Source organism: Sylvia atricapilla, chromosome 3, assembly GCF_009819655.1.
Source record: "Sylvia atricapilla isolate bSylAtr1 chromosome 3, bSylAtr1.pri, whole genome shotgun sequence".
NCBI classification, from domain to species: Eukaryota; Metazoa; Chordata; class Aves; order Passeriformes; family Sylviidae; genus Sylvia; species Sylvia atricapilla.
Window position 1 is genome coordinate 76,316,258 of NC_089142.1, and position 23,680 is coordinate 76,339,937.

Genomic DNA, 23,680 nt, shown 5'->3' on the forward strand with positions numbered 1-23,680 from the left:
AAAGTCTTTCATTACATAAAAAAATCTAATCAATCAACAACGAAACCCCACCAAACAAAGCTACTCTGGATCCTAGTCATGCCAATGAAATACTTCTAGATTGAAACTGAAAACAAACCAGTGTTTACTCTTGCCATCAAGATCTTGACATCACCCCTTACAGAAATATAGGTGACCGACCTTTTGAAAAGAAAAATCTTACATTAAAAGAGACCATCACAAGTCTATGAAGAGCTAAATTATATGTTTATCATTCTATTAAAATTAAGGCAGGCCTTATTATCACATCAGAATCATGGTTTTTTTTCAGGCAAGAGACACAGAAATTTCACAGAAAGTCTGAATAGAATTAAATTGCTCTCAGAAGCAATTTCTTTATTTTCAGGCATTCCTCCCAACTTACACTCAAAGTCCAAAATTTGCAACTACAAGAAATATATGTGTAATGTAGCTACAGAATCTGAGTGCAACTATTAAACACAAGATTGTGTAATTCAGCCTTCTGCACATCATGACCCCATACAAGAATTTATAATTTTATCTCATCTGACATGTATTTCATCTAAGAAAGGATGTCAGAGTGCAGTAAATTTTCCAGCAAAAATTATTTAACTATGCTACGAAAATGAGAAGCTATACCAAACTGCTTATATGGATATCAAATATTTAAAAGAATCAAGTACTACCAAGAGGAACCAGTCAGTCTTTCTCAGTACTTTGTCTATGTCACTGTCTAGAAATGTTATCAATGTAACAATAGTATTGTTTGCCACAATTTTTTTTTTGACTTCACAGTAACTGTAATTTCAAAATGGTTAGGAAAACTTCATGAAAAAAATGAAACCTCTGTGACCCCTTGAAAGTCTTATCAGGTAAGTCTTAAAGGTAATTTCAGGTAAACATAGACTAAGTATATTTACCCAAAGTATCAGTTATAAAAAGAAGGAAAAAATTCATTTCCATGGTACAGACTCCAGCACACTCTGCCTGTAAAGTTTGGGAACACAGCCATAGGAAAAATCATACTGTATTAGTGATCACCCAGGTCCCTGCTTTAGGGAGTCACATTCAGTTCCTTTTCTGTTTTCCCACTTCTTTTCCTAGTGCACGTCACTGAGCTACATCTCCTGTCTCCCTCACCCACTTAAAGCTTCCAGTGTTATTTAAGTTCTAGCAGTGACAAGAGGAGACTGTGAGACAAGGGACAGCATTCAGAAGCTGACAGCTACAGACATGGCCAGCTGCTCCAATTCCTTGAAGAATTCATTGCATACTTGACAGCAGCACTCCCTGCACACTTGCAGCAGGCCACAAGAGAAGAGCCAGGCTGCAGCTGAACTCGTCTAATAAGCATGTGCTACTGCTACCCAAGCAGTGATGCAGGCTTACTCAACTGTACTCAGAAAGCCAGCCTAAGAGTTATGATGCAGTTCCCTATTATAACTGGAACAATATGGTGTTATATAGTTTCACTGAGGGTCAGAAGGGAGGCATGTTTATTACCCCCTCCACACCTTCAGAAAAGTAGCAGATTTATTAAAGAAAAAAAAAAAAAAAAACCCAACTTCAAATGCCTTTTTCCTTGTCCAAACAGAGAGCAAATTAGTCACCACTAATTTGTCTGACCTTAGCAGCAGCAAAGCCATGGAGTGACCACAACCATAATATGGAAGCTGTAGAATCATGGGAAAATTCAGGTTGAGAATTTACCCCAAGAAGTCTCCAAGCATGGTTATCTCAGAAGGGGCTGCTCAGGGCTTTTTTCCATTTGGGTCTTGAAAATATAAAAGAAGACTGCACAGCTCTGGGAAACCTGATGCAGCGTTTGACTATCCTCATAGTGAAAAACCTTTTCACCATCATGAACGCCTTATTTCAACACACATCTTGTCCTCCCATCACTAAAGAGAACAGACTGGCTTTTTCTTCCTGGCAGCTTTCTCACAGCTATTGCGTCTCCAGGTCTGTTAAGACCTAATACCATGAGGTATCCTGGTAGCTTACTCTTTTCCAGGCTGAAATACCTTTCCTCTCAGCCTCTCCTCCTGCAACATGAGCTCCAGATCCCTCTCTTGATGGCTCTTCACTGAACTCACTTCAGGCAGCATCTTAGAGCATTCCCAGTCAACTAACAGGGAGAAGACTAAAAGGCTGAAGCCGACACAGAGTACAGGACTTTTATTGGATGAAAATGAAGACGCCAAGTTAAAAAAGAAAAAGAATACGTACATAACCGTCCATCTCTTTGAAAACTGCTCTGGAGATTTAGTACTGAGAAGGGTGTATGGTAAAAGAATTCTAAATCATCTCTCACATTTTCCACTTGTTAACTCCAGAGGCATGCAGGAAATGCTGACTTTAGGTAATTCCCTACACAGCAAGTTGACAGCTTAAAAGCACGTTCAGAAATTATTCTTATTAACTTTAGTTTAATAATTTGTTCCAAATTCCTACAGTCACAGTGAAAAAAAAAATCAGAACTGAAAAATGCTGTCTTCATTCAGAGAAACAACACACTAGATACTCATATACTCAGAGCACTGCAGGATTATAGCTTGTATAAAATCTGTGAACAGTTTGCAAAGTTTAAAATAGCTTAATTCCTATGCAAGAACTGACAGAATTTGACAGCTATCTCTGTAATCACTTCCAGTTAGAGTATTTCATTCATTAGTTCATAAATAAGTAATTAGTAGAGGAGTTTTGATAAAGCACTGCCATAATGTTTTAAACTCAATTTACCTTTACCTTCTCTAAGTGTGAAACTTAAAATTTCCCAAGGTCTTTTTCTGTGTAAAATACAATGAATCAAACAAAGTGATTTAAGACAAGAATTGTCAATCAAAACACAAAACAGTGTCTAGCTGATAATTTACTTACTAACTACTTTAAGTCATATGACTGAATTAGAAGAGAAGATTTGCTGGAGAGTCAAATGTATAACAGATTTTCATAAATGAAGCAGCATGATTTCTTCATGCTTATGGTAAGAAACTGATCTTTTCATCCTCACACTACGGCTATGAACAATACCAACCTTTCACTGCATTCACAGAAATAAAGTGCTGACTTCAAAGTATTTTAAAATAAGAACGGCATGATTAAGCCACCTAGGTTATAGCTGGAAAACATAATATGAAATAGAAGCTTTTTGAGGAAATTATGGTCTTAAGCATTAGTACTTTTTCTGTATATTCTGCTTTTACATTATACTATCAAAGAGGTCATTACAGTAAATACCAGCATGGAATTGGAAAGGAATCTAACTTTATGAGGAGAAATAAAAACCTCCTTGTGCTGAAGCCTTGCATGTTTGAACCTAATGCAACTGAAGCGCCTTGTCAATCCAGCAGGATGGCTGTGTACTGGCACGAAGGAGGAGGTACAAGCAGGCAATAGACACAGGCAGGGCCGCAGCAGTGACAACTTTTGTGAGCTTACACTGTTATCAAAGTGTATGTCAAGTCTATTAAAATGCTATTAAACAAAAAAATGTTGAGCTATGTTTAATCCAGGTTTAACCAAGGCCCCTATCCAGTTCACTGCAAAGCCTTACAAAAGTTCACACTGCACAAAGAATAAATGTGCAGAGATGAAAACAACACCTTTCAATTGTGGTGCAACTTTATGCTGCTGCAAATATTTGTGGAATTACCCTGCCAGAACTCAGTATCATAACTAGTTTTAAATGAATTAAGATTGCCATGTTGCCAAGAGGGTACATTACCCCACACACAGCTTGTACTGACATTCTCTTGCTTCCCTACTCATTGCATATATTAACTTAAGAGCTATTACAGCTGATCCAACTTACTCTATATTTGCAAAAAGACCACCCAATTTCAGTGTAAAAAGAGATGGAAGCACACAGTCAGGACAGGGAGCAGGGCACACCAGATGAACCTTGTTAAAGCAGAAGCTTTGCTTGCCTCAATCCTACAGACAGCAGTTCACCACTGTGAGCTTTAACAGGCTGGAGTATCAGTTCTCTGAGCAGCCAACATTGTACAAATGAGGACACAACAATGGGCAGCAGTACTAAACAGCTTGAGAGAGGAAGAAGATAGGATTTCCTTCCAGAGCACTGACAGTTTTAACTGTCTCACAGCGTTCACTGAAGTGCACTCATAGATTGCACACAATTGCTATTATTGAACTGGAGAAGTTCCTCCAAGACAGATGTGCTACTTCTCAACATACATTTATCAAAACACTCCTTTAACTTGACATCTATTTACCTCAAGACATTGCTTTTTCCAATAAATTAGCTGTTATAATCAAAGGATAGAGGTTCTTTCTTATAGCCTAAAAATCAAATAAGAAACTTTGACTGCTACAAGGTAAATAACAAAAGTAGTCTTGGTTATGCAGTGTGGAGGAATATAAATATACTAACAAATCACAAATTTAAGAACATAAACAAATCACATTATGATTAAAATGAAAATTTTTCTAGGAGCTATTATCAAATGGTAAAGGGTGAGAAAACCCTTGACAACACACATTACTGAAAATGGATTGAAACAAACATTTGAAGTACAAAGACTGAGAACTCATCCCAATACATACAGACTGCAAACTAGTAAATGCAGAAAGAAAAATGAAAATCCAGAGCTACAACACAAATAACGATTATTCTGCTTAAGAGCAATTACACTTTTATTTAGGAGATGAAAGCTGTGTCCTACATATAGCTAAGACTTTCTAAGGCTGAGAAACCTTGGGTTTAGAAATCAAGAAACTATTTTTAGCATACCTTCCTGTTGAAGCAGCCCTCTTGTTAGAGGGTAGAAATGAACCAAGACATAGACTGCTTGTTTATCACAGCATGAAAAGGGTCCTGGTGTATTCCTCTTTACAGCTCAGCCATCTGACTCCAACTATTCACTGACTTTAGCAGCAGCAAGCTCCTACCAGAGGTTTCCCTTGCAGCCTCTGGCTGCTGGCTATTCCCACCTAAACTATGACTACAGTTATCAGTTTGCAGACTGACTGCAACTTCCAACAACAGGCTCTAACTGCAGACCTAGACTGACCTCACAGAGGCGATTCTCTGTCTTTAGGATCCTTTTTCAGGATTCCGCCTCACCAGCTAACCCACTCCCTTTTCTCACACTTACCTTGATTGGATATAGCTGTGACTCGTCAGGGGTAAGGCTGTTTTGGGTAATTAACGCAGCTGCTACTTATCATGTTGATACCTGTATTCCCTTCTCCTACACCTTCCTTTCTAAGGCCATCTAGCAAATGTTCTCCGTCTCTCTGTGTGGCCTGTTCCTGGAGACAGTTTCTGACTGATGTCATGAAACACATGAATATAATAGTAATCTTTTACAACTTGGGAAGTAGATAGGAATTACCTTTCTACTGTTTCCTTTAAGTACTAAAATGAATCCTGTCCATGAAAAAGTGCTTTTACCACTGGCACATTTCAGAAAAGTGGAACACTAAGACTTTATTCTCTTATGTACAGTTGCAGAAAGTAGGAAAATATCATCTAGAGAGGAACAGAAGTGAACAGAGCTACCTTCCTGCTGTCCACATTCACATTCAGACACTTCTATACTTGCTAGTCTATATATTAATTTTAATTGTATTCCTAATTCTACATGCAATACCTCTGAAGTAAGAGTGCATAACATTGTTGATTCCACTGAAGGACAAAGTAATTAAAATGTAAATGTTGCTTGTTAGTATAGAAGACCTTTACTGAACCTTGCTTTGAATCTAAACTGCTATATAAATTTACAGTTTTGGAATAACTTAAACAGTTTACTCCATTCAGGAACATTTTAGGTGAATATTTAAGTATTGTATTTCACTAAGTGAGTTTTAGAATTAGCAAAAGCTGAGAAAGTCTTAAATATTGTAACTACTTAATTTCTGCACTTACTACTGACTATGAAAGCAGACTTTATTCAGGAACATTCAAGTTAAACAGCTTAGTAAAACACTATTTGCCCAAGTGAAAGAATTCTGGAGTATTTACTACAGTATTTACAGTCATATATGCATAATGGTAATCCATTAAGACTCTACAGTCAGAATTTAAGATAGCTACATGCTTCACCAAAGGCTTATTAATCAATACTCATTGTTTGACCTGGAGATGCCAAACACGTTTAACCCTATGCCTTATCGTGCTGTTAACAAAAAGAGTTACCATGCCTTAACAAGATATTCCTGCTGTGCTTTCAATGCTCCAGTCAACTCCTAAGCCTTCCATAAGAACTTCATCAATGATGTCAACCTCTGACAAGTGAGTACTTAATAAATCTAAAGCTCCATTAAAAAAGTAGTTGGAAAAGAGAAAAGGAACTCCCACTTCTGCACGGTGTGGCAGTGAGATATTCCTTACTCTATCCTGATTTTTCTGAATACCTACTGGAAATTATTCTGGTGGCTGCCTGACAGCAGCTGGAGCTTTTGCAAAACACAGCCCTGGCACCTGGAGTCTCCCAAGACCACTAAGAGTTTCAGAGCTTCCAACCCAGTAATGAGTAGAATGTGTGCAGCAGGTCAGAGCACTGTAAACCCAAGCTCTGACAGGGCTGAGGCAGCAGGCAGGGGGCAAACAAGCAGGGCAGAAATGAAACAGGTTGCTTGGAGAGGTCAGGCAACCCTGACGTTGAGGGTTTCACAGTTTAGGTTATAAAATCCATCACTGACGTGATCTAAGTGCTGGTGACAAGCCCATTTCAATTGAGAAGTTGGGTTAGATGATTGCCAGATGTCCATGCCAAAGAAAGTAATTTCTATTATTCTGGGAGTAGCTGCAAAGTAGGCAGATTTACCTGTCTGCAGTTGCTTAATGGCAGTGTCACATGATTTAATGCTCTGTTCATGTTTAGGAAGCTAGAAATGCAGCCATAAAAGTTATTATTCTATAAATATTTAAAAGGAAACCTACATTCTGATTAAACTCATAGTTAGTTATGTTCACAAGTCACAGCTCCTTTTTTAACATTAAGTATGTATTTCTCAAACTTCACTGAAACTGCTGATTCTCCTAGATAAAATCATCTTTTATATATCTAGGTGCAAACAACCACGTACTAATATCCGTTACTTCATTTTTTCTGGAGAACAGGAAACATATTTTAAAAATTAATCCTAAAGGTTGCTGAAGTATTATAGTCTACTATATGCATCTCTAGAATAAAAACAAGCAAACCCAACAACCTTTAAAACAAGCAAACTTTTGGTCATGTTCACCTTGGGTTTTTCCAAGTAAGGTGAAATATGTTTTAGTTTTCCTAATTCAGAGAAAGCTTTTCAGGTACACAAGTTTTACTCTACTTAAAATTTCTTTAAAGATCTGCTTGTTGGGGTTTTTAAGAGGATGCTTTTGCAGATAACAATACCAGTGAGACTGCTCCAGGAAGACCACTTCAGCAAAACAAAGAACTAATGTATTTTATAACAGCTGTCAGAAGAATCTATAGATTAAAAAAAAAACAACAAACAAACAAAAACATTGAGGACTCATGCCTTTGCTAACACCTTGAACTGTCCCCTAATGAAGAATTCAATTCAAGAGTTCAGGCAGAGATGTATGGTAGTATTACCTCATCCACTTATATGTTGAATATTTGTACTCTATACTAGTTGAAGATTTTTAACTTCCAAATTCTGATAAAGGTAGACAAATAAAACAGTATAAAGATATTTGAAGGGTTTTTATACTATGATTTTAACTTTCAAGCCTCCAAGTTGATTAGAAATTCTGACTGTAACTTGTTGGATCAATTTCCCTGTCTTTGAACTACAAGCTGGAGAGCTAATGTTTGTTTGTTTAGTATTCTCCTAGATGGTATGGAAGTTTTTCATTATTTCCAAGCTTGTTTTAAAAATTTATTAATCTGTTTTCCAGATCTCTGCCATCCTATGTGACATTCACATCAATTTTATACACTATGCCAGTGTATGAAAACTTTTGAGAAATACTGCACTACCACTTGACAACATTTTGCTTAGTAGGAGGCAGTAAGTCTCACAGACAATTCCAGAGGCTGGCAGTTTAACAGGATGTGCACTGCCAATACAAAGCCATAATAAATAAATAAATAAATAGATAGATAGATAGATAGATAGATAGATAAATAAAAAAAAATAAGCCCCAAAGCAAAGCACTCAGTGAAAGCATCACGACTTCCACTGGCACAGCTACCTTGTGGTAGTACTTCTGCTAAGTCTGAGGGCCATTTCAGCAACCAGCAAACTCGAGATAAGGTATTAGCAACTTACACACCTTCCCGGCATGTTTTACCCACAGCTGTAACTTGCTGTGCTTCTCGGACAAGTTGAGTTAATTAGTATCACTTCCATGCTAGCGGCAAACCTACCACGCTGTTTTTCATCATGGCTCTAATACTGAATCCCTCGCAGGCCTGTTGCTTGTCCTGCTGCTTGTCCTTCTCCCGCTGCCGGGGCCGCCTGTCACCTGGGGGCCTTGAGGGGCCCGGGCTCCCCTCCTCTATTACCATTTCCCCACCGGCGCCTGCGACGGACCAGATGCAAATTACGGACTGGAAAAAACAAGCGAACATCAGCGTCCCATGCGCAGGGAGTTAGAGCAGGCAGCAGGTCCAACTCCGCTCCCTCCACAACCAGCGACAGCGCCGCACCTCCGTCCCGCGCCTTCCCTGCCCCTCACAGGCCCCTCACAGGCCCCCTCTGCCCGCTCCTCGCCCCCGTCCCCAGTCCCCGTCTGCATCACCCCAGCTCGTCAACCCCGCTCCGCCGTGTCCAGCCCTTCATCACCACCTGATGTCCTTGTCCCCCGGGGGTCCTCGCCCCCGCCCGCCCGCCGCTGTCCCCCCGCCGGGTCCGGCCCTGCGTGTCCCTCTCGGGCTTCGTTGGGCACCCGCCGCAACGCGCGGTGTCCCGGCCACGCCACCGTCGCCAGGCAACGCGTCAACAACCCGCCGGGGAAGCGGGAGGGGAATCACAGAGAGCCCCGCCGGCACCGCCTGGCCCCGCACAGCTGTACCTACGCCCGGTGCCCCGTACATCGGGGCGGCGGACAGCAATTAACGAGAAAGTCATTAGCGTGGTATGTGTGTGTGTGTGTGTGTGTGTGGGGAGGGACTGTGAGGCGATGACGTGAGAGGGCGTGGGCGGGTGTGAACTGGCCAAGAACTACGCTACCCAGAAAGCCCAGCGCGCGCTTCCAGCTCCCCAGTGAGGCGCGTGCGCGTTCAGGGCCGGCCCACCCCGCCCGCAGTCGGGCGACCCCCCAGGGCGGCTCCAGGGGCCGTGCCCGAGCGCCGGGCGCGGCCGGCACGTGCGCGCGCGTGCACGCGTCGCCCCTCTCCTCCCCGGCGGCCGCCGCCATGATCGGTGAGTGAGCGCGTCAGGGAGCGGGGCGAGCCCGGATGCGGATCCGCCCTTTCCTCCCCGCCCCTTTCCTCTCCGCCCCTTCGCTGCCGGCGGCGCGGCCGCTGCTGTTGTAGGGTCTGCCGTCGTGTCGGCGGCTCTGGCGGCTTCCCCTGGGTCCCGCCCGTCTCCCCCGGTGCCTCTGCAGGGCGGGGCGAGCCGGGGCTGCCCCCGGGGTGCGCCCGCGGCTTAAACCGCCTCGGGTACGCGGGGGCGAAAGCGCTGAGAGGGGTCACTGCCCTCCTGTTTTACCCCCGGCCAAGCCTTGTCATTTTTAAATTGCTTTTTATTCCTCCTCAGTATATTGGTTATATATGCTTCTCTTCGAGGTTTGTGTGATCTGCGAACTTTTTGTGGCCTGCCAGCATGTATACGTATTATTCATTGGTCTGGCGCGGTGCGTGGCGCGGACCTGGAACAGACGCAGCTTACAGCACCCCGTGGTGTTGGAGTGTGACCCTTGGTCCTTGAGCTGCTTTCTGGAGCCATCCAGCGCCGGCGTGAAGCCTGGCTCGGTTCTTCCAGCAGTGGGTTTTCTTTTCCTTGAGAGATTAGTCCATACATGGGGAGTTCAGAAGTACCGGAACCGTTTTGTAGCCTTCCTGTTTCACATTTCGTCTTGCTTTGAGTTTCTCAATTTAGAGAGTTATTTAAAGTAAAACCTGTAAAATGTAGTTGGATGCACATGCACTTTAGCAACTCTTCGCTGTCCTCAGGCTTGCTGTTTCATCATCAGCGTTGGTGTCGTAGTTGTCTGTCTACTGCTGTCTGATCAAGTTAAAAACCGTACATTTAGTTGTGAAAATATTTATTGTTTTTAAATTGAACATCTTAAAAGTTTCCAAGACTGCTATGGGTTTTTCAGCTATTCATTTTTTTCTTAGCAGTATATGGTAACAGGTGTATGGCTAATGTCCTTTCACATTTGCTAAAGCTAAAAAGAAGGTTACAAACCGTTGTCCAGTGTTTTCACTGTATATATATATTAATGCAAATGATGTCTTTCTAGTTGTGGAATTTTTCTTACAGAACATCCTTGTCATTTGGGCTACTTTTTTCTTGTGTAGTAGAGAACATTTTAAGTTGAAAGCTTGGCTTAAGGAAAGCACAGAGGGTCAGGTATTCCACTGTTTTTATTTTGCAATGTCATCTGCTGATCTAATGTATTGCTGTACTATATAAAATACGTGTGTTTGCAGAATCGCAGTGTGTGTTTGTTTTTGAATGCCTCAGAAAAGTAAGTTGAGTGTACCTAAGGGACTGCCCATGTGGATACAGAGCTGATGCCTCGAGCCCTCACACTGAAATCCAAATATTTACGTACTGCTCATGAATATAAATGTTATATGACTGAGGAATGATAATTTTATTTTCACTGTGGCAGACGGAAACGTTTGTGAATATTGATTATGAAATGTACAGACCAATTAGTTGCAAATTTAAAAACACAGCTTTACATGAGTTGCAGCCTGCCCTGGTTTAACCCCAGCTGGCAACTAAGTACCTAACAGCCGCTGGCTCATTCTCTCCTCCCCTGCCTAGCAGCAGGATGGGGAGGAGAATTGAGGCCAAAATAAGAACAGTTTAATAATTGAAACAGGGTAATAATAATATTGATAATGCTAATGATGATGATAGTAGTAATGAAAAGGAGAGAGAAGAATAAAGCCCAAGAGAAGCTAGGAACGCACAATAAAATTGTTCACTGACCAGTGCCCAGGCCGTCCTCCAGACCAACTCCCAGCAGTTTACCTACGGGGCACGATCTGAGGTGTGGAATATCCCTGTGGTCAGTTTGAGTCAGCTGTCTCCTGGCCACACTCCCTCCCAGTTTCTTACGCACCTCGTCACTGACAGAGTATGGGAAACTGAAAAGTCCTTGATTTGGCTAAGCACTATTTAGCAACACCTGAAACATCAGGGTGTTACCAACATTATCCTCATACTAAGTTTAAGACGCAGCATTGTACCAGCTTCTAAGTCGAATTAACTCCTATCTCAGCCAAAATCAGTATGACACTGCCCCACCTCCCAAAAGTAAAAGAATTTAAAGTACGTGATGTGGAGACCTAGTCCAACATCCTGCTTTGAGACTTTCTGAAAACTCTCTAAACATTTGCAAGCTGGGAATGCCATAGCAAATTTGGGGGCAGGAGTGAAACGGTGAGATAATTTTTCAAACCTGAGTATTAAAAAGAATTTTCCTATGAATGACATGGTATATTTTCCAAAATGTTTCACAGTTTCATATGTCTAGAAATGTCTTATGTCCTCATAAGTTAATGCCATAATATGCTTGTACACATGGTAATTCCTCTAATTGGTTTTTTATTTTCTGTCTTCTATAGTTTTTATTTCTCACAGACCAGGTTGTATAGGCTTGTGCACATTCAGGTTCCTTAAATGGTAATTGGAATCTAGACCGAGCTTAGGTAAGTGGCATAGCTTGTCATAGCTCTACTTATGTAGGGGCATGGAAGGTTGGGGAGTTGTTTGTGGTGGGTTTTTTAAGTTTATTTTGTTTGCTTGCTTACCACTGGATCAGCTGAAAAGTAGTGTTAGTGGAATGGAAGTAATAACCTGCAGTTATATTGGCTGAACTATTTCTTAGTCAACAGCCCTGGCAATAATGTCACATTCTTGAATACCTGTTCTGGGGGGAAAAAATAAAAAATTAAAACTAATTTTGAACGAAGATACTGGGACAGCTTTATGGAATTTTTCGGAAAATATCTCTCAAAGAGCAGAAACCCCAGGAGAAGGCCCTAAGCTGTTTTAAAAATGTAGAAGATGGGCTCTCTATAGTTAACAGTGGCAGTTCAGCATTTCTGTGGTGAATGAGAGATGAAGGTGGTAGTAGCGACAGGTTGCGAAGAGCTTTGACAGTGAAATATGATTCATCCAGCAATAATCAAGTTAAGGGAGAATGGGAGCCTGGGTGAAAGTTTGAGCTATCTGGATGACCGATCACTCCTTGGTGTTGCACCCTTATTCAATGTGTTGGTAATCTACTTTCTGTGTAAATATTTCTCATTGCTATGAAAATAACCTTGAGGAAGCAAAATGAGAGTAAACCCTTTTAGAATTGCCCTGAATATATTTTTATATATGGTATTATTATAGTAATGGTACTAGTGTAGCAACTGAAGCAAAAGTAGTTTAGTAGGAATTTTCTACTTGAATATTTTGATCTCGTGCTTCAATTTTGTTTGTTTGTTTGTTTTCTGTTGGCATTTTGGTGTTCTAATGCTGTGGATAGCTCCAGTACAATACTGAAAAAACAGCTCAAGTTGTGGTTCAGAAGCATGTGGAATAATCTGTGTAATAGTTTGATTAAACAAAACCTAAACCTCAGAATATCAAAGGCTACTTGCATTTCACATACATGACCAGTTTGCTGAGTTTGTTTTGAGTCGTTTTCCCTTTTGCTAGGGTCGCTGTATTGGACTTGCATCATAAAACAGTTTGTGTTTTACTGGAATTATATTTTAACCATTATTTTCCTAGAAAATGCTTTGTTATTACTCTGTCAGCAAGGTGTTATAAAGTTAGTATCATTTTAAGTAGGATATTTTCAAAAGACATCTAAGTTTTGCTAGATATACATACGCATTCTGGATTTTGTTGTTTCTATTAAGGGAGATGAGAAGACTGCTTGGATTTCTTTTTGAAATACAAGTAGCAAGGGGGAGGAAAAGTGGGATGTGTCTTTCTGCTTTTTTGGTATTTTTGGTTGATTTTTTTTTTTTAAAAATAATGACTGCAAAATAACAGTACTATAATATCAAGGAGACTGGAGACTAACAAAGCAGGGGCTAAGGATATTCTGATACAGTGTTTTGGTTTTTTCAGATAGAGCCCTACCGAAAACTGATCTGGCAGTCTCTTTACATTATTGCCCATGCTTACTTCCATGTATTGTATAAAAAGAGTATCCATTGCCAAATGCTTTGGTCCAGCCTGTCTCTGAGATGAAAATAGAGAGTTTCAAATTACACTTACTTCCAGAAACAACTGGGAAAAGGCCTTTGCTAACAAAATATGGAAATCAAAAAAAGAAATATTTTAAAAAGTGTGACAGCAAATGCTACTACTTAAGTGTCCTTTCCAAAGTAATGAATGTCTTTTGTAGAGATGCTTAAAGCTGAAGACATTGTTTTGCTCTGTTGTGATAACATTGCCTCAAGAGGTAGAGTAGTTTTTGTAATTGGAAACACATATGTCCCCATTTACTGAAGTAAGTTAGTTGGGCTACCACAACCGGCATGGTGGAACTCTCAGTTGTGTGAATGGTCAGGCCACAGAAGTAAACGATACCGAGAACGGTGCAAGTTCTCCAAGTTGCTATATTTAGGAGAAGCCCAAGGGAGGATAAAACCATTCGTGGGAAGTTTGTTACTTTGCCAGACAGGTTGATGTAAAATAGATAAATTATTTTCAGTCAATTGTTGTTGTTCCTATATACTGTATATAAGTATTGTTGGACTGAAAATCAACTTCTAATGCAGAATGCAGCCAGTAATGTATGAAGTTTTCCGTTAAAAGAAGAAAGTAAGGTCATGTAAGAAATGGGCAGCTGTATAGCCAGAATTCACAGAATGCCACTACAAACACTGGTTTGGAGGTAATTCATTGGCAAGCCTTAATTATTTAGTTGTGAGTTATTTCACAACCTGATTTCTTCCTTCTGAACTACAGTGTGGGTGAGGCATCTTGCAAATGTTTGTGCTTTATGAGGACTTCTAATTGTTAAATAACTAAATTTTAATGTGGTAAATTATGTCCTTTAAAGTCTATAATATTTTTACAATTTTTCAGTTTCAAATGTACTACAGGCTTCTCCCAGTCCTTCTTTATTTTGGTCAGTACTAAAAGAGTGGAAAGATGGATGACCTTACAAAATAAGGACAAAAATCCATCAGGTTTATCTGATACAGAAAATCGCATCAGCACCCTTTTGCCTGTTTTATTCTTGAGGTGGGGCAAGATGGAGAAAGAATTAGTTCATTACTGTGCACTTTTTGAAGCAGACTGAAACCTGCCTGGTTTTACTAAACCAGCTTTTAAGCAGTAGCTGTTGTGTTGCATCACTTTTCTTAATTAGCATATTCATCTCTATTATTGTTAAAGCTTGACCCAGGAAAAAAATTGTAGCATCGAAATTGTTTTTTTGAGGCATGTGGAAGTAACTGAAATATTTGCCACGTTATTAAAAATTCTCAGTTAAAATGACAAGAGACAAAGAATCTATTTAGGTTCTCCAGCCATCACTGAAATATTAAATTTGATGATAGCAATCTTAAGGGTAGAAATTAATTCGGAATTAATCATGAAACTGCCTTTTATTTCATGTCCTTGAGCAATTTATACAGTCGTAGCTGGTATTTGTGCTGGTAAACATGCATCTTTTCTTGAACAAGGCAGTCTTATTAATGATTTCTCATGAATTCACCCAAAAGATTGCATAATTAACTTGTCACAATTATGATGTATTAAGCACATGGTAGCTTTATGTGGTGTCTTTTTACAGTGGCTACATGCCTATAATGGATAAGCCACAAAATCTTCAGCAGTTGCTTCTCCATATATCACAATGCCTTCCAAAACAGTGGCATCATAAATTATGTGCTTCAGAGAAATTAACTCTGCTAACTGTTTTCCTGGGTTTTATTTTATTTCTAAGTAATTTTTTTAATGGCAAAAGCTCTCTCTTGCTCTTCAGAACTATTTGAGGCTGTCTGCAGGATATAACACGTCTATTCACACTAGAAATTTCAATGGTGAAAATTTTAAAACTCTTAATTTGAAAACTATTCAGAAGCTTTTGTGCTCTCTGATGACCTCTGAATTTGTAATATTGTATGTCATTAATGTCTTCTCCATTTACCTTTCAAAGATGGAAAACAATTATATACGCATATCTAAAAATGGGTCATTGCCCATTAAACATGTCCAAAACTGGATCCTGCAGTTTTTACCACACCTCTTGGCTTTATTACTATTCTGACTGTTGAGGAAGACTTGATTTTCTGCCCTTGGGTGATTTGAGCTAAGTTGGAATGATGAAAGAAAGGTGGTCACCTTTACTTCAACAAATGCTGTGCCAATAATGTCTTCCTTATTAACCCTGATTTTGGAAATCTGACTTAAGGAATTGTGTGTTTATTTTCTGAATATGTCAAAAGTTCTTTCCTAAAGTATTATTTGTCGCTATAGCATAGATCTGTTGGTAAGAAAACAAGAAAATTTTTGTTTGTGGTTTGTTTTGTTCCATGGGTTTTATTCTTCTTTTGACATTGCCTAATGATTTGGGGACACAGTTTGTTTTCACGTCTAAGCTCTAACTGGACCCCTCGACTGAGAAAAGAAAAAAAGCAAAGCATTAAGAATTTGATTTAGTGTTTAAGAATTTCACAAGCTGATAAAGATGAATGAAGATCCTAATTGAGGAAAGAACTTGTCATTACATGGTAGTTTAAAGGACAGCAAGGTTATAATGTATTAATGTGTAGGAAATGAAAGCACAGCTTTTTAGAAAGTAGTTGCAATTGAAAGCTGTTGGTTGTGCTATGTTTTTTGTGAAGGTGGTATGAACAATGCATTTGTTGCCAGAAAAATTGGACATGTTCCTTTGCTTTAGTTTATCTGTTGGGAGTGAGTTTTTGTGTGCTAAGTAAAAGTAGGCTTGTGCACTAAGTTTGCTCTTGATGACGTAGAAGGGCACTGAAGCAAATTTATTTGCATTTGTAAATTGTGATATGTAAAAACCACAAACAAAACCCATAAAGTTAACTTTCCAGTAACAAAAATGTATTTGCTTTGCTCACCACTGTTGTGATGATTAGTGTGAATGTTGTTTTGTTAAAAGTGGAAAGCTTTTCTATATAATGATGTAGTTCCTCTACTTCCTTTTATTTGTTTGTTGTTCTTTGTGGGTTTGTTTTTGTTTTTTTCTCTGAGTGTCCTCCTGTCTGTGCTGCTGTTTTCTATATCTTTTGTTTAGCATTTCTTAGTGTCTTGCTCAGGGATGAATTTCTCTTCTTAGTTCTCTTAGTTCATTGATTCCTTTTTTTTTTTTTTTTTTTTTTAATGAATTTAGACAATAGAACTGTCTTGTGTCAGATCTATTACTTCAGATTTAATAGCTTTCACTGTATAGAGCTAAGGATATTTAGCTAAATCCACAAGAGTAAGAATCACAAGAAACTGAGATGCCCAGGCTTTTTTAGGCCCATTGTGTGAGGTACTTCTCTAAGACATCCTTTCCTAAATGGAAACATTTAGGCCTTCAAAGTTTAAGGAATAGTGTTTGGCTACTTTTTGTCATAATAAGTTTACTTGTATATTTTAATTTTTTTAAAATGTGCCAATCCAGTGATGTTTTGGTAATGTGCTTCATGTCATAGAAAAATTATTTCCCATTTTCTTCATTGGTATTAAATTAAAGAACCATGCATGATGGAAACAGAAGTGATTCATATTGCACATCGTATTACATCTCTGGCATATGGTTCTCCTTTCAATTTTAATTTTATTTGATGAGCTGAAATATTTTTGGTACATTTATGTTTACATTTTTTCCCTTTTCTGATACAGTGTCCTCTGTGGAATACTCTCAGTGGAAACATATGTTCAGAACTTCAAAGTAATTACGCTATTACTAAAAGCTTCATAATTAGATTACTGAAACTAAATGTTGAAAAAATTTGATTTTCCTTTATTGAATCATATCAATTTCATTCCAATCTGCTTTCTGGCTGATTGAAGAAACATGGTAGGACAAAGTCAAAGCCTGAGTAGAATTTCTTAAGTCTGGTATAGACCAGTTCCTGAAGAAGAAAAGAGAGGAGCTTAGAGCAGTGTTTAGTCTGAGACCAAGATTTTAAAAAAAAAGAAAAGATATATTGCCATTTTAATAGTAAAATTTTAGTGGCGAGGGTACTTCTGCTTGGCAAATTGGATTGGGATAATTGAAGCATGAGCTTGTCTCTCAATGATAACTGACCATATTTCTCAGCAGTGATGGGCTCAGTTTGTGTCTAAGCTACTTTGGTTACAAAATACTGCACTTATTACCTGTTATCTTTCTTTAAGGATGAATTTGTTGTGATGAAATGGGTGTAGCTTGTGTTGAAAAAAAGCTGTTTACTGCCAGGAACAGTTCAGGGCTACAGTCCAAGATATTGATGCAACAACAACAACAACAAAAGGAAAACAAAACAACCTCCCCCTCTCCCAAACAAACAAAAAAAGTCATCAAGAACTGTAACTGTAGAACTATACTTCATCTACCTTCTTTGCTTTTTGTAGCTCATCTGGAAAATATGGGGCCTTTTAACAACAGGAGATGTTATCTTAATGGTCCTGAACAAAAACACTGTGTCTGTTAGGTCTCACAAGGCCCTGGTGTATTGGTCTTTTGACATGCTTCATATTTTTTCTTCAAGCTGTATGAAGCTACAGGCTAACCTTTAAGTTGATTATTTTTGTACTCACTTTACATAATTTTAGGATATTTTATTCACACTAACTGCTACTGTTTGAGATTTGGCTTTAGCCTGGTGAGTGCTTTATGTAAGCAGTTGGTGTTCTGAGCCACATAAATTCGAAACTTGGTTAATGATTAATGTTTTGAATTTTTAAATTTTTGTGGTTTGTTTTCATAGTCTACTTTTCATTCTGCTTGCCTGTATTATACACAATAAAATAGCAGATGAAGCTGAAAAGTTTCTTTTACAGTACTTCTAACAATTTCCATTAGAATTATCTTGTTGGAAGCAAATATCCCATCTGGTTTACTTTTCAACACAGCAAAACTCCGTAGTGAGCTATGTACTGGAGCCTGGCTGAATTCCATACAATGAGACTCTTGGCCCTAAGCAAGATGAGCACAATCTGTTTCCCTTATTTCTAATAAAGGAAAAGGAGAGTTTCTTCATTTGCTTCTTTGTTTCATTATGTTTACATTTTATGCCTCCCTTTCTTGGAATAGCTGCTTTCCTGCTGTTATCCAGTCTTTTCTTTTTTCAGTACAGGTAAAATAAAAACACATTACAGCCTTATAAAAGTCCTGAGTGCTGCTCTGAAATAACATTAAAACTCAAAATTTTCCAGTATGGCATGGTGCTTTGGCCGTATCAATCTCATAAAACACCTGAAGCTCAGAAGTACTTGGAGCTTTTTCTGTTGTCTTGTTCCTCCGATAGAAACAAGACTTGAGTAACAGATACTAAAATCAATCACACAGTTGATCCTAGCCCTGCTCCTAAAGTTTACCTGTGCTGTCCAAATTCAGCTTCCTCAGCCCATAACTTTTTGTGCCCCTTTGTCGCCAGAGGACACGAAAGAACCACACTCACCTCTCAAGCTGAGAAGTGAGGAGAGAAAAAGAGAATTCATTATGATTTGGGGTTTTTATAGGGTTTGGAATTTGTTCAGGGATTGGGGGACAAGAGTATCACCTCTCTGACCCCAGTGGTCAGCTTAGAAGTCCATAAATTTATCCTTTCCCCTGGAAAGGAATGCATATTTGCAAAATACCAGTCTTTGGTTTTGTTACAAGCGTGAGAACTCCAATACAAGAATGTAAAAGCATCAGAAGGCTGAAAAATCAGGACAACAGCCCTTTGTACCTGTGAATTATTGAGTCACATTTACTTATCACCAGCTGATTTTACTCTGTGTGTATGCGACTCTGCTTAGGAGTTACGAAATTGCACCTTTGAGTTAGGCTCTAGGTTAAATTTCCTATTTTTTGTTATAGATATGGAGACAAAAATAATTCCACATTTAAAAATAAATATCACATACTTTAAAATTGTATTTGAAACTATACAACTCTTTTAATATTACATCAAATAAGTGAATATTTGTGGTGTTAACATAACATAGTCTCCCTTTTGCAGAGATTTCGGGTTCTTGGGTAATATCCTGATGGAAAGTCATGTAACTTACATTAAAGTGAGCAGGTTGTTTTGGGACACTGGCTTCTTAAAATCATGTCATGAACACATCTGGAATGTTCTTTTTTCCTTCTCAGTTGTATGGAGTTTTACATTAGAAATGCTCAATAACATTCAAATACTACTAATAATCCTTGTTTATGGTATAAATTGTATTTGGTGACAGACTTAAAATGTTTCTCATGATGTGCTCCCCTTCAGAAAGCCTGGCATTTCCCTGCTTTCATCTGTCAGTGGCAACAGTTGCAACATGTGTGGTCCACTCCCGATTTTTCAACATTAAGAAGTTGGTAGGGTTTTTTTAATATAAATAAAATTGAAAAAAATAAGCACTTTCAATGGGTAATAGCAGGACTGTTGCTGTAATTCTGATAAGAATCTAAGATGTCTTTGTGTATCACTGTGTGCAAAGAGCATTCAGTGTCAATTCCTGTTTCATTTCAAATGTATTATTTTAGAACTGTTCATATTATCAGTTTCCTGAATTAGGAAAGCAGACAGTGAGCTATAAACCTATTTAGGATACAATTGCAACACATAAAAAAATAAGATAGTTGATTTCATGTGAATACAACTTTTGAAATTTAGTTTAGTTCTAGACATTAATTAAAATAGGCAGCCCTTTGAGGAGAAAGGACTGTGCACAGGGAGACTTCCCGTTTACTTTGCCATTTGTGTAAAGGGGACATTAAGAAAAAACAGTCAAAACATTTGGGTTTCTTGTTCATCTATGTGAAACTGTTGTGCATATCTACTTGCTGTGTGTTGTTACTAAAGAAATCAGACTCTGTTAACAGTGATGTTAGTCAAATAAGACAGTGCTGATTTCTTCAGAAGGAAAGTTTGGATCACTTCTATTGGTTTCTGGATTTAAAAATCTTCTATATTAGAAGAAACAAGTGATGTTTTGACAAGGCTTCTCACCTGTTTCCTCCATGAGACACTAACAAAATTCTCTTTGTCCTTGGTGTTTATGTCAGGAAACACAACCTTCCTGGGCTGCTATGTTACTGAACAGGGAGTGAGTGAGAGACACCAGGGAGTAGTTACCTTGTAGATGATACAGAATCAGTTTCCAAATACCTGACCTTCTTTGTTTTCCCCAAAATTATCAGGACCAATTAATCTAAAGTTTGTCTTTAAAAGTATGTACATAATGTATCTATGGAATGATGACGCAGCCACAAATACAGCCTCTGTCCTTGTATTTTGAAAGTACAGCAGTAAACTGCTTAGGGCCATGCACCTCTGAGGCTTTGCCTTTTCAAGCTTTTGTATTTGTTGGACACTGACTGATGACTTATTTCTTAATAACAAAATGTGCTTGTGGGGGAGGTGGGTACAAAGCAGTTAAAACTCTGTGTTCTCTTGTTACTTTTAAAACTAAAGGATGGATTTTGAATTTTCATACAGCTAGAAATTTTTGTGTATAGAGTATTATTTTACTCAGCAGGCTAAGCTTTTGAAGTGGACTTGCTTTCTTTCTACGCCAGAATTAAGTTTTCAAGGATAAAGCTGATTTTTCCATGATGCATCAAAGTTAATTTTGATCATTAGATAGATGAAATTTTTATCTATTAAATTGATATCACCTTTAAAAAGGAATGTAGAATTCTGGGTTGAGCCTGGAAATTGTAAGGATTTAAATTCTTTAGGGCTTTTGGAGTCCCTGGGTTCGTGGTAGGTGGCTTCTCATTTTGATGGTAACACTGTTTGTCTGACTTTCCCTGTTATTTCAAAAAGAATGATGCCCTAAGAGTGATGCCCCTGTAGTGAACTAAGGAAGTCTCCATGAATTATTAATAACAAGCCAAGTTTAATGTGATTTTATAGCCCCTTAAGGAGCTGGAGTAATGTACTCTGTAAAACCTTGCAGTTCACCTGATCTTGGCACTGAAAGCATCAAAAGCATATTCCTGCTTGTTAGCGCTAAAGGGGAAAAAAGGTGACTTGGGAATGCATCATTCTGTGCATCACTGTTTAGCCCTTAATTATTTTTAAAAAACACATTAATGTCTTGACAGTAGCTCAACCAACCAAAAACTGTAAGTGTATGAAATTTGTTGCTGTTTTAAAGACTTAATAATGATTTTTTTATCTCTAGAATGCTGGTTTTGAAATGACTGTTTAAAATGAGATTTTTCATACATTTAATCATATTTGGCAATATTTCCATATTTTTTAAAACGATTTGTTACTTAACTGCTTAACTTAAAAGCACAATGGTCTTTAATATCCAACTTTAGTTTGGCTGGTCACCAAAAAGTATAATTAAATAGTTTGTGTGTTCAGCAGTATCTACCTCTTAGTGTATGCTGCCTCACCTGCAGCAGAGTTTGTACTGGGCAGTAACCATCCTAGCAGTGCAAGTCTGTACAGAATTTGTTTTTTCATGAGATGCTGAATGTTTCAACTTATGTGCATTGGTTAATGTCACTTATAATGGTTCTTGACTGTCAGCTATCATTCTTATATTAATGTTAATCAAATTGTGATTTGAGAAGCAAAAACTTACACTTCCTCTTAAGCTACTTAAGTTGTGATATTATGTTGTAGTTTATGCATATGTTAGAAACAGGTACATTTCTTAGAGTGTGAGCAATTTCATAATATATTTAGCCTTGCTGGGATTTCTGTTCTGTTTTTACAGTATGTTACAGCTTCTAGGTCTCAAAAGCTGCATTCAATTTTTTCACATTACTCCTCTGTTTACGAATGCGCTGAAACTTCTAACACATAAATCAACAACACTTCAAGCAGGAAAAGAACTCATTTAAGAAAAAAAAAGTTGCCCTATGTTAGTGGGGTACCTTAGTGTTCCCCTTTTTGGCACTTTTTAGGATTTTCTTTTCATTGTACTAAAATTTTATTTCAGTAAAGATACATGAACTTTCAGGTACATGAACTATTTCTATACAACTCCACTTTTGTATTCTTAACATGTACATTTCCATGTACATTTTCGTAGGTGCTGTTTGGCTTAGTTTGCGTTGTTTTTTAGGTTGTGTATATTTCCCAGTTACAGCAGAAAACGGCGGCACTTAAGCTTCAGCCGTTTAGATCCTTTTGAAGTTCAGAGTCTAAGATTTCAGTTAGAACATTAAAAGTTGAGGTAATATGTTACACTGAAATACAGTAGCTGTAAAGCTGGCACATATTCATCTCTGTTGCCCAGATTCTAAGTAGTCAGGGAGCTTCTGGCCAAAGATGAGCACAGAGATGGGCTGGAATAGCGCAACACCCCCACCTTTGTTCAGGGACTAATCTTAAAAGTATTTGCAGTGATGGAAGGAGAGATGGAATTGTCCAGCTGGACAAGCCTTTGGATTGTGAATTTTGTTTCCATCTTCAATAACTATTATTTGAAGACTAGGTATTTATTTTTTCATAGTTCTTTTCATTATATGGTTTCCTTTGGGTTCAGGATGGCAGATTTCTTTTGTGTTATGTGTTTCCTAGTCAATAGGTTTGAGAAGAGCTGCAAAATTAGATATGTTCATTTCTTTATGCCAACACATTGAAGAATAATTTAGGATTATAAAATTGTATTCTTTGAAATCCAGCTAACAGGTTGATGTACTTGTGTGCTTTTCTTGAGTAGCTGTATTGACTTCAGTGAGGGGAAATGCTGCAACTAAACAAATGTAAACTGCTTTCAGATTTTCAAAGATGTGAAAAATGCTGAAACTTCTTAGTTGCTGTAACATTTGGTATAAGACTATATTAAAATCAGAGAGCACATTATAATTAGGCATTATTTTTATACGTTAATGTTGTTTTAATTGATTGTAAAACAGCAGTGTTTAAAGGAAAATTTTAATTTCATTTTCTTTTTAAGAGAAAAACACTGTTCATATCAAATCATAGATTTCTACTTAAAAATGTATTTCTAAAACCTGTATTGATGCAAGGAAAGAATATGTGTGCTTTGAACAGTCGTGTTCACAGTCTGGAAAGTGAATTAGATTGTACCTTTGTCTCAGTGCTGAAACAAATCTGTTACAGCCTCAGAGTAAGGTCCTAGAGAAATCAAGACAGTGAGATCAAAGAAATTCATGTACTTCAGCAAATAAAATTAGTCTGGGTTAGCCTTCACAATGTATTGGTAAAATATAGCCTGCTTATTTGAAACAGAATTTATTAATTTGGAATTGATTGGAGGATCTCCACAGACAGATGAGGACAAATCTAGAAAATTAAATTGAATGTGCAGTGCCAAGTATGTAAGTGAATATAAGCTGCAGAAGATACTACAACCAATGACACTTTTTTCTTAAGGTAGCATGGTGCATGTAAGTAAACATCTTTAGTCAGATTTCTTTATTTATGTTGTAGTAAGA

General features: G+C 38.2%; 2 protein-coding genes across 2 annotated transcripts in view; one reads left to right on the forward strand and one right to left on the reverse strand.

The window, feature by feature from the left end:
- PACRG (parkin coregulated) overlaps window positions 1-9,040 on the reverse strand; it is a 212,781-nt gene extending 203,741 nt beyond the window's left edge. Inside the window, exons 1-2 of the mRNA XM_066315853.1 lie at window positions 8,993-9,040; window positions 8,346-8,528 (exon numbers count right to left, since the gene is read on the reverse strand). Coding sequence (XP_066171950.1) covers window positions 8,346-8,486 — 141 coding nt within the window. The 5' untranslated portion in view covers window positions 8,487-8,528; window positions 8,993-9,040. The remainder of the gene's footprint in view (window positions 1-8,345; window positions 8,529-8,992) is intronic.
- A 115-nt stretch (window positions 9,041-9,155) lies between these two features.
- Window positions 9,156-23,680, forward strand: part of PRKN (parkin RBR E3 ubiquitin protein ligase) — a 674,505-nt gene continuing 659,980 nt past the window's right edge. Inside the window, exon 1 of the mRNA XM_066315857.1 lies at window positions 9,156-9,342. Coding sequence (XP_066171954.1) covers window positions 9,336-9,342 — 7 coding nt within the window. The 5' untranslated portion in view covers window positions 9,156-9,335. The remainder of the gene's footprint in view (window positions 9,343-23,680) is intronic.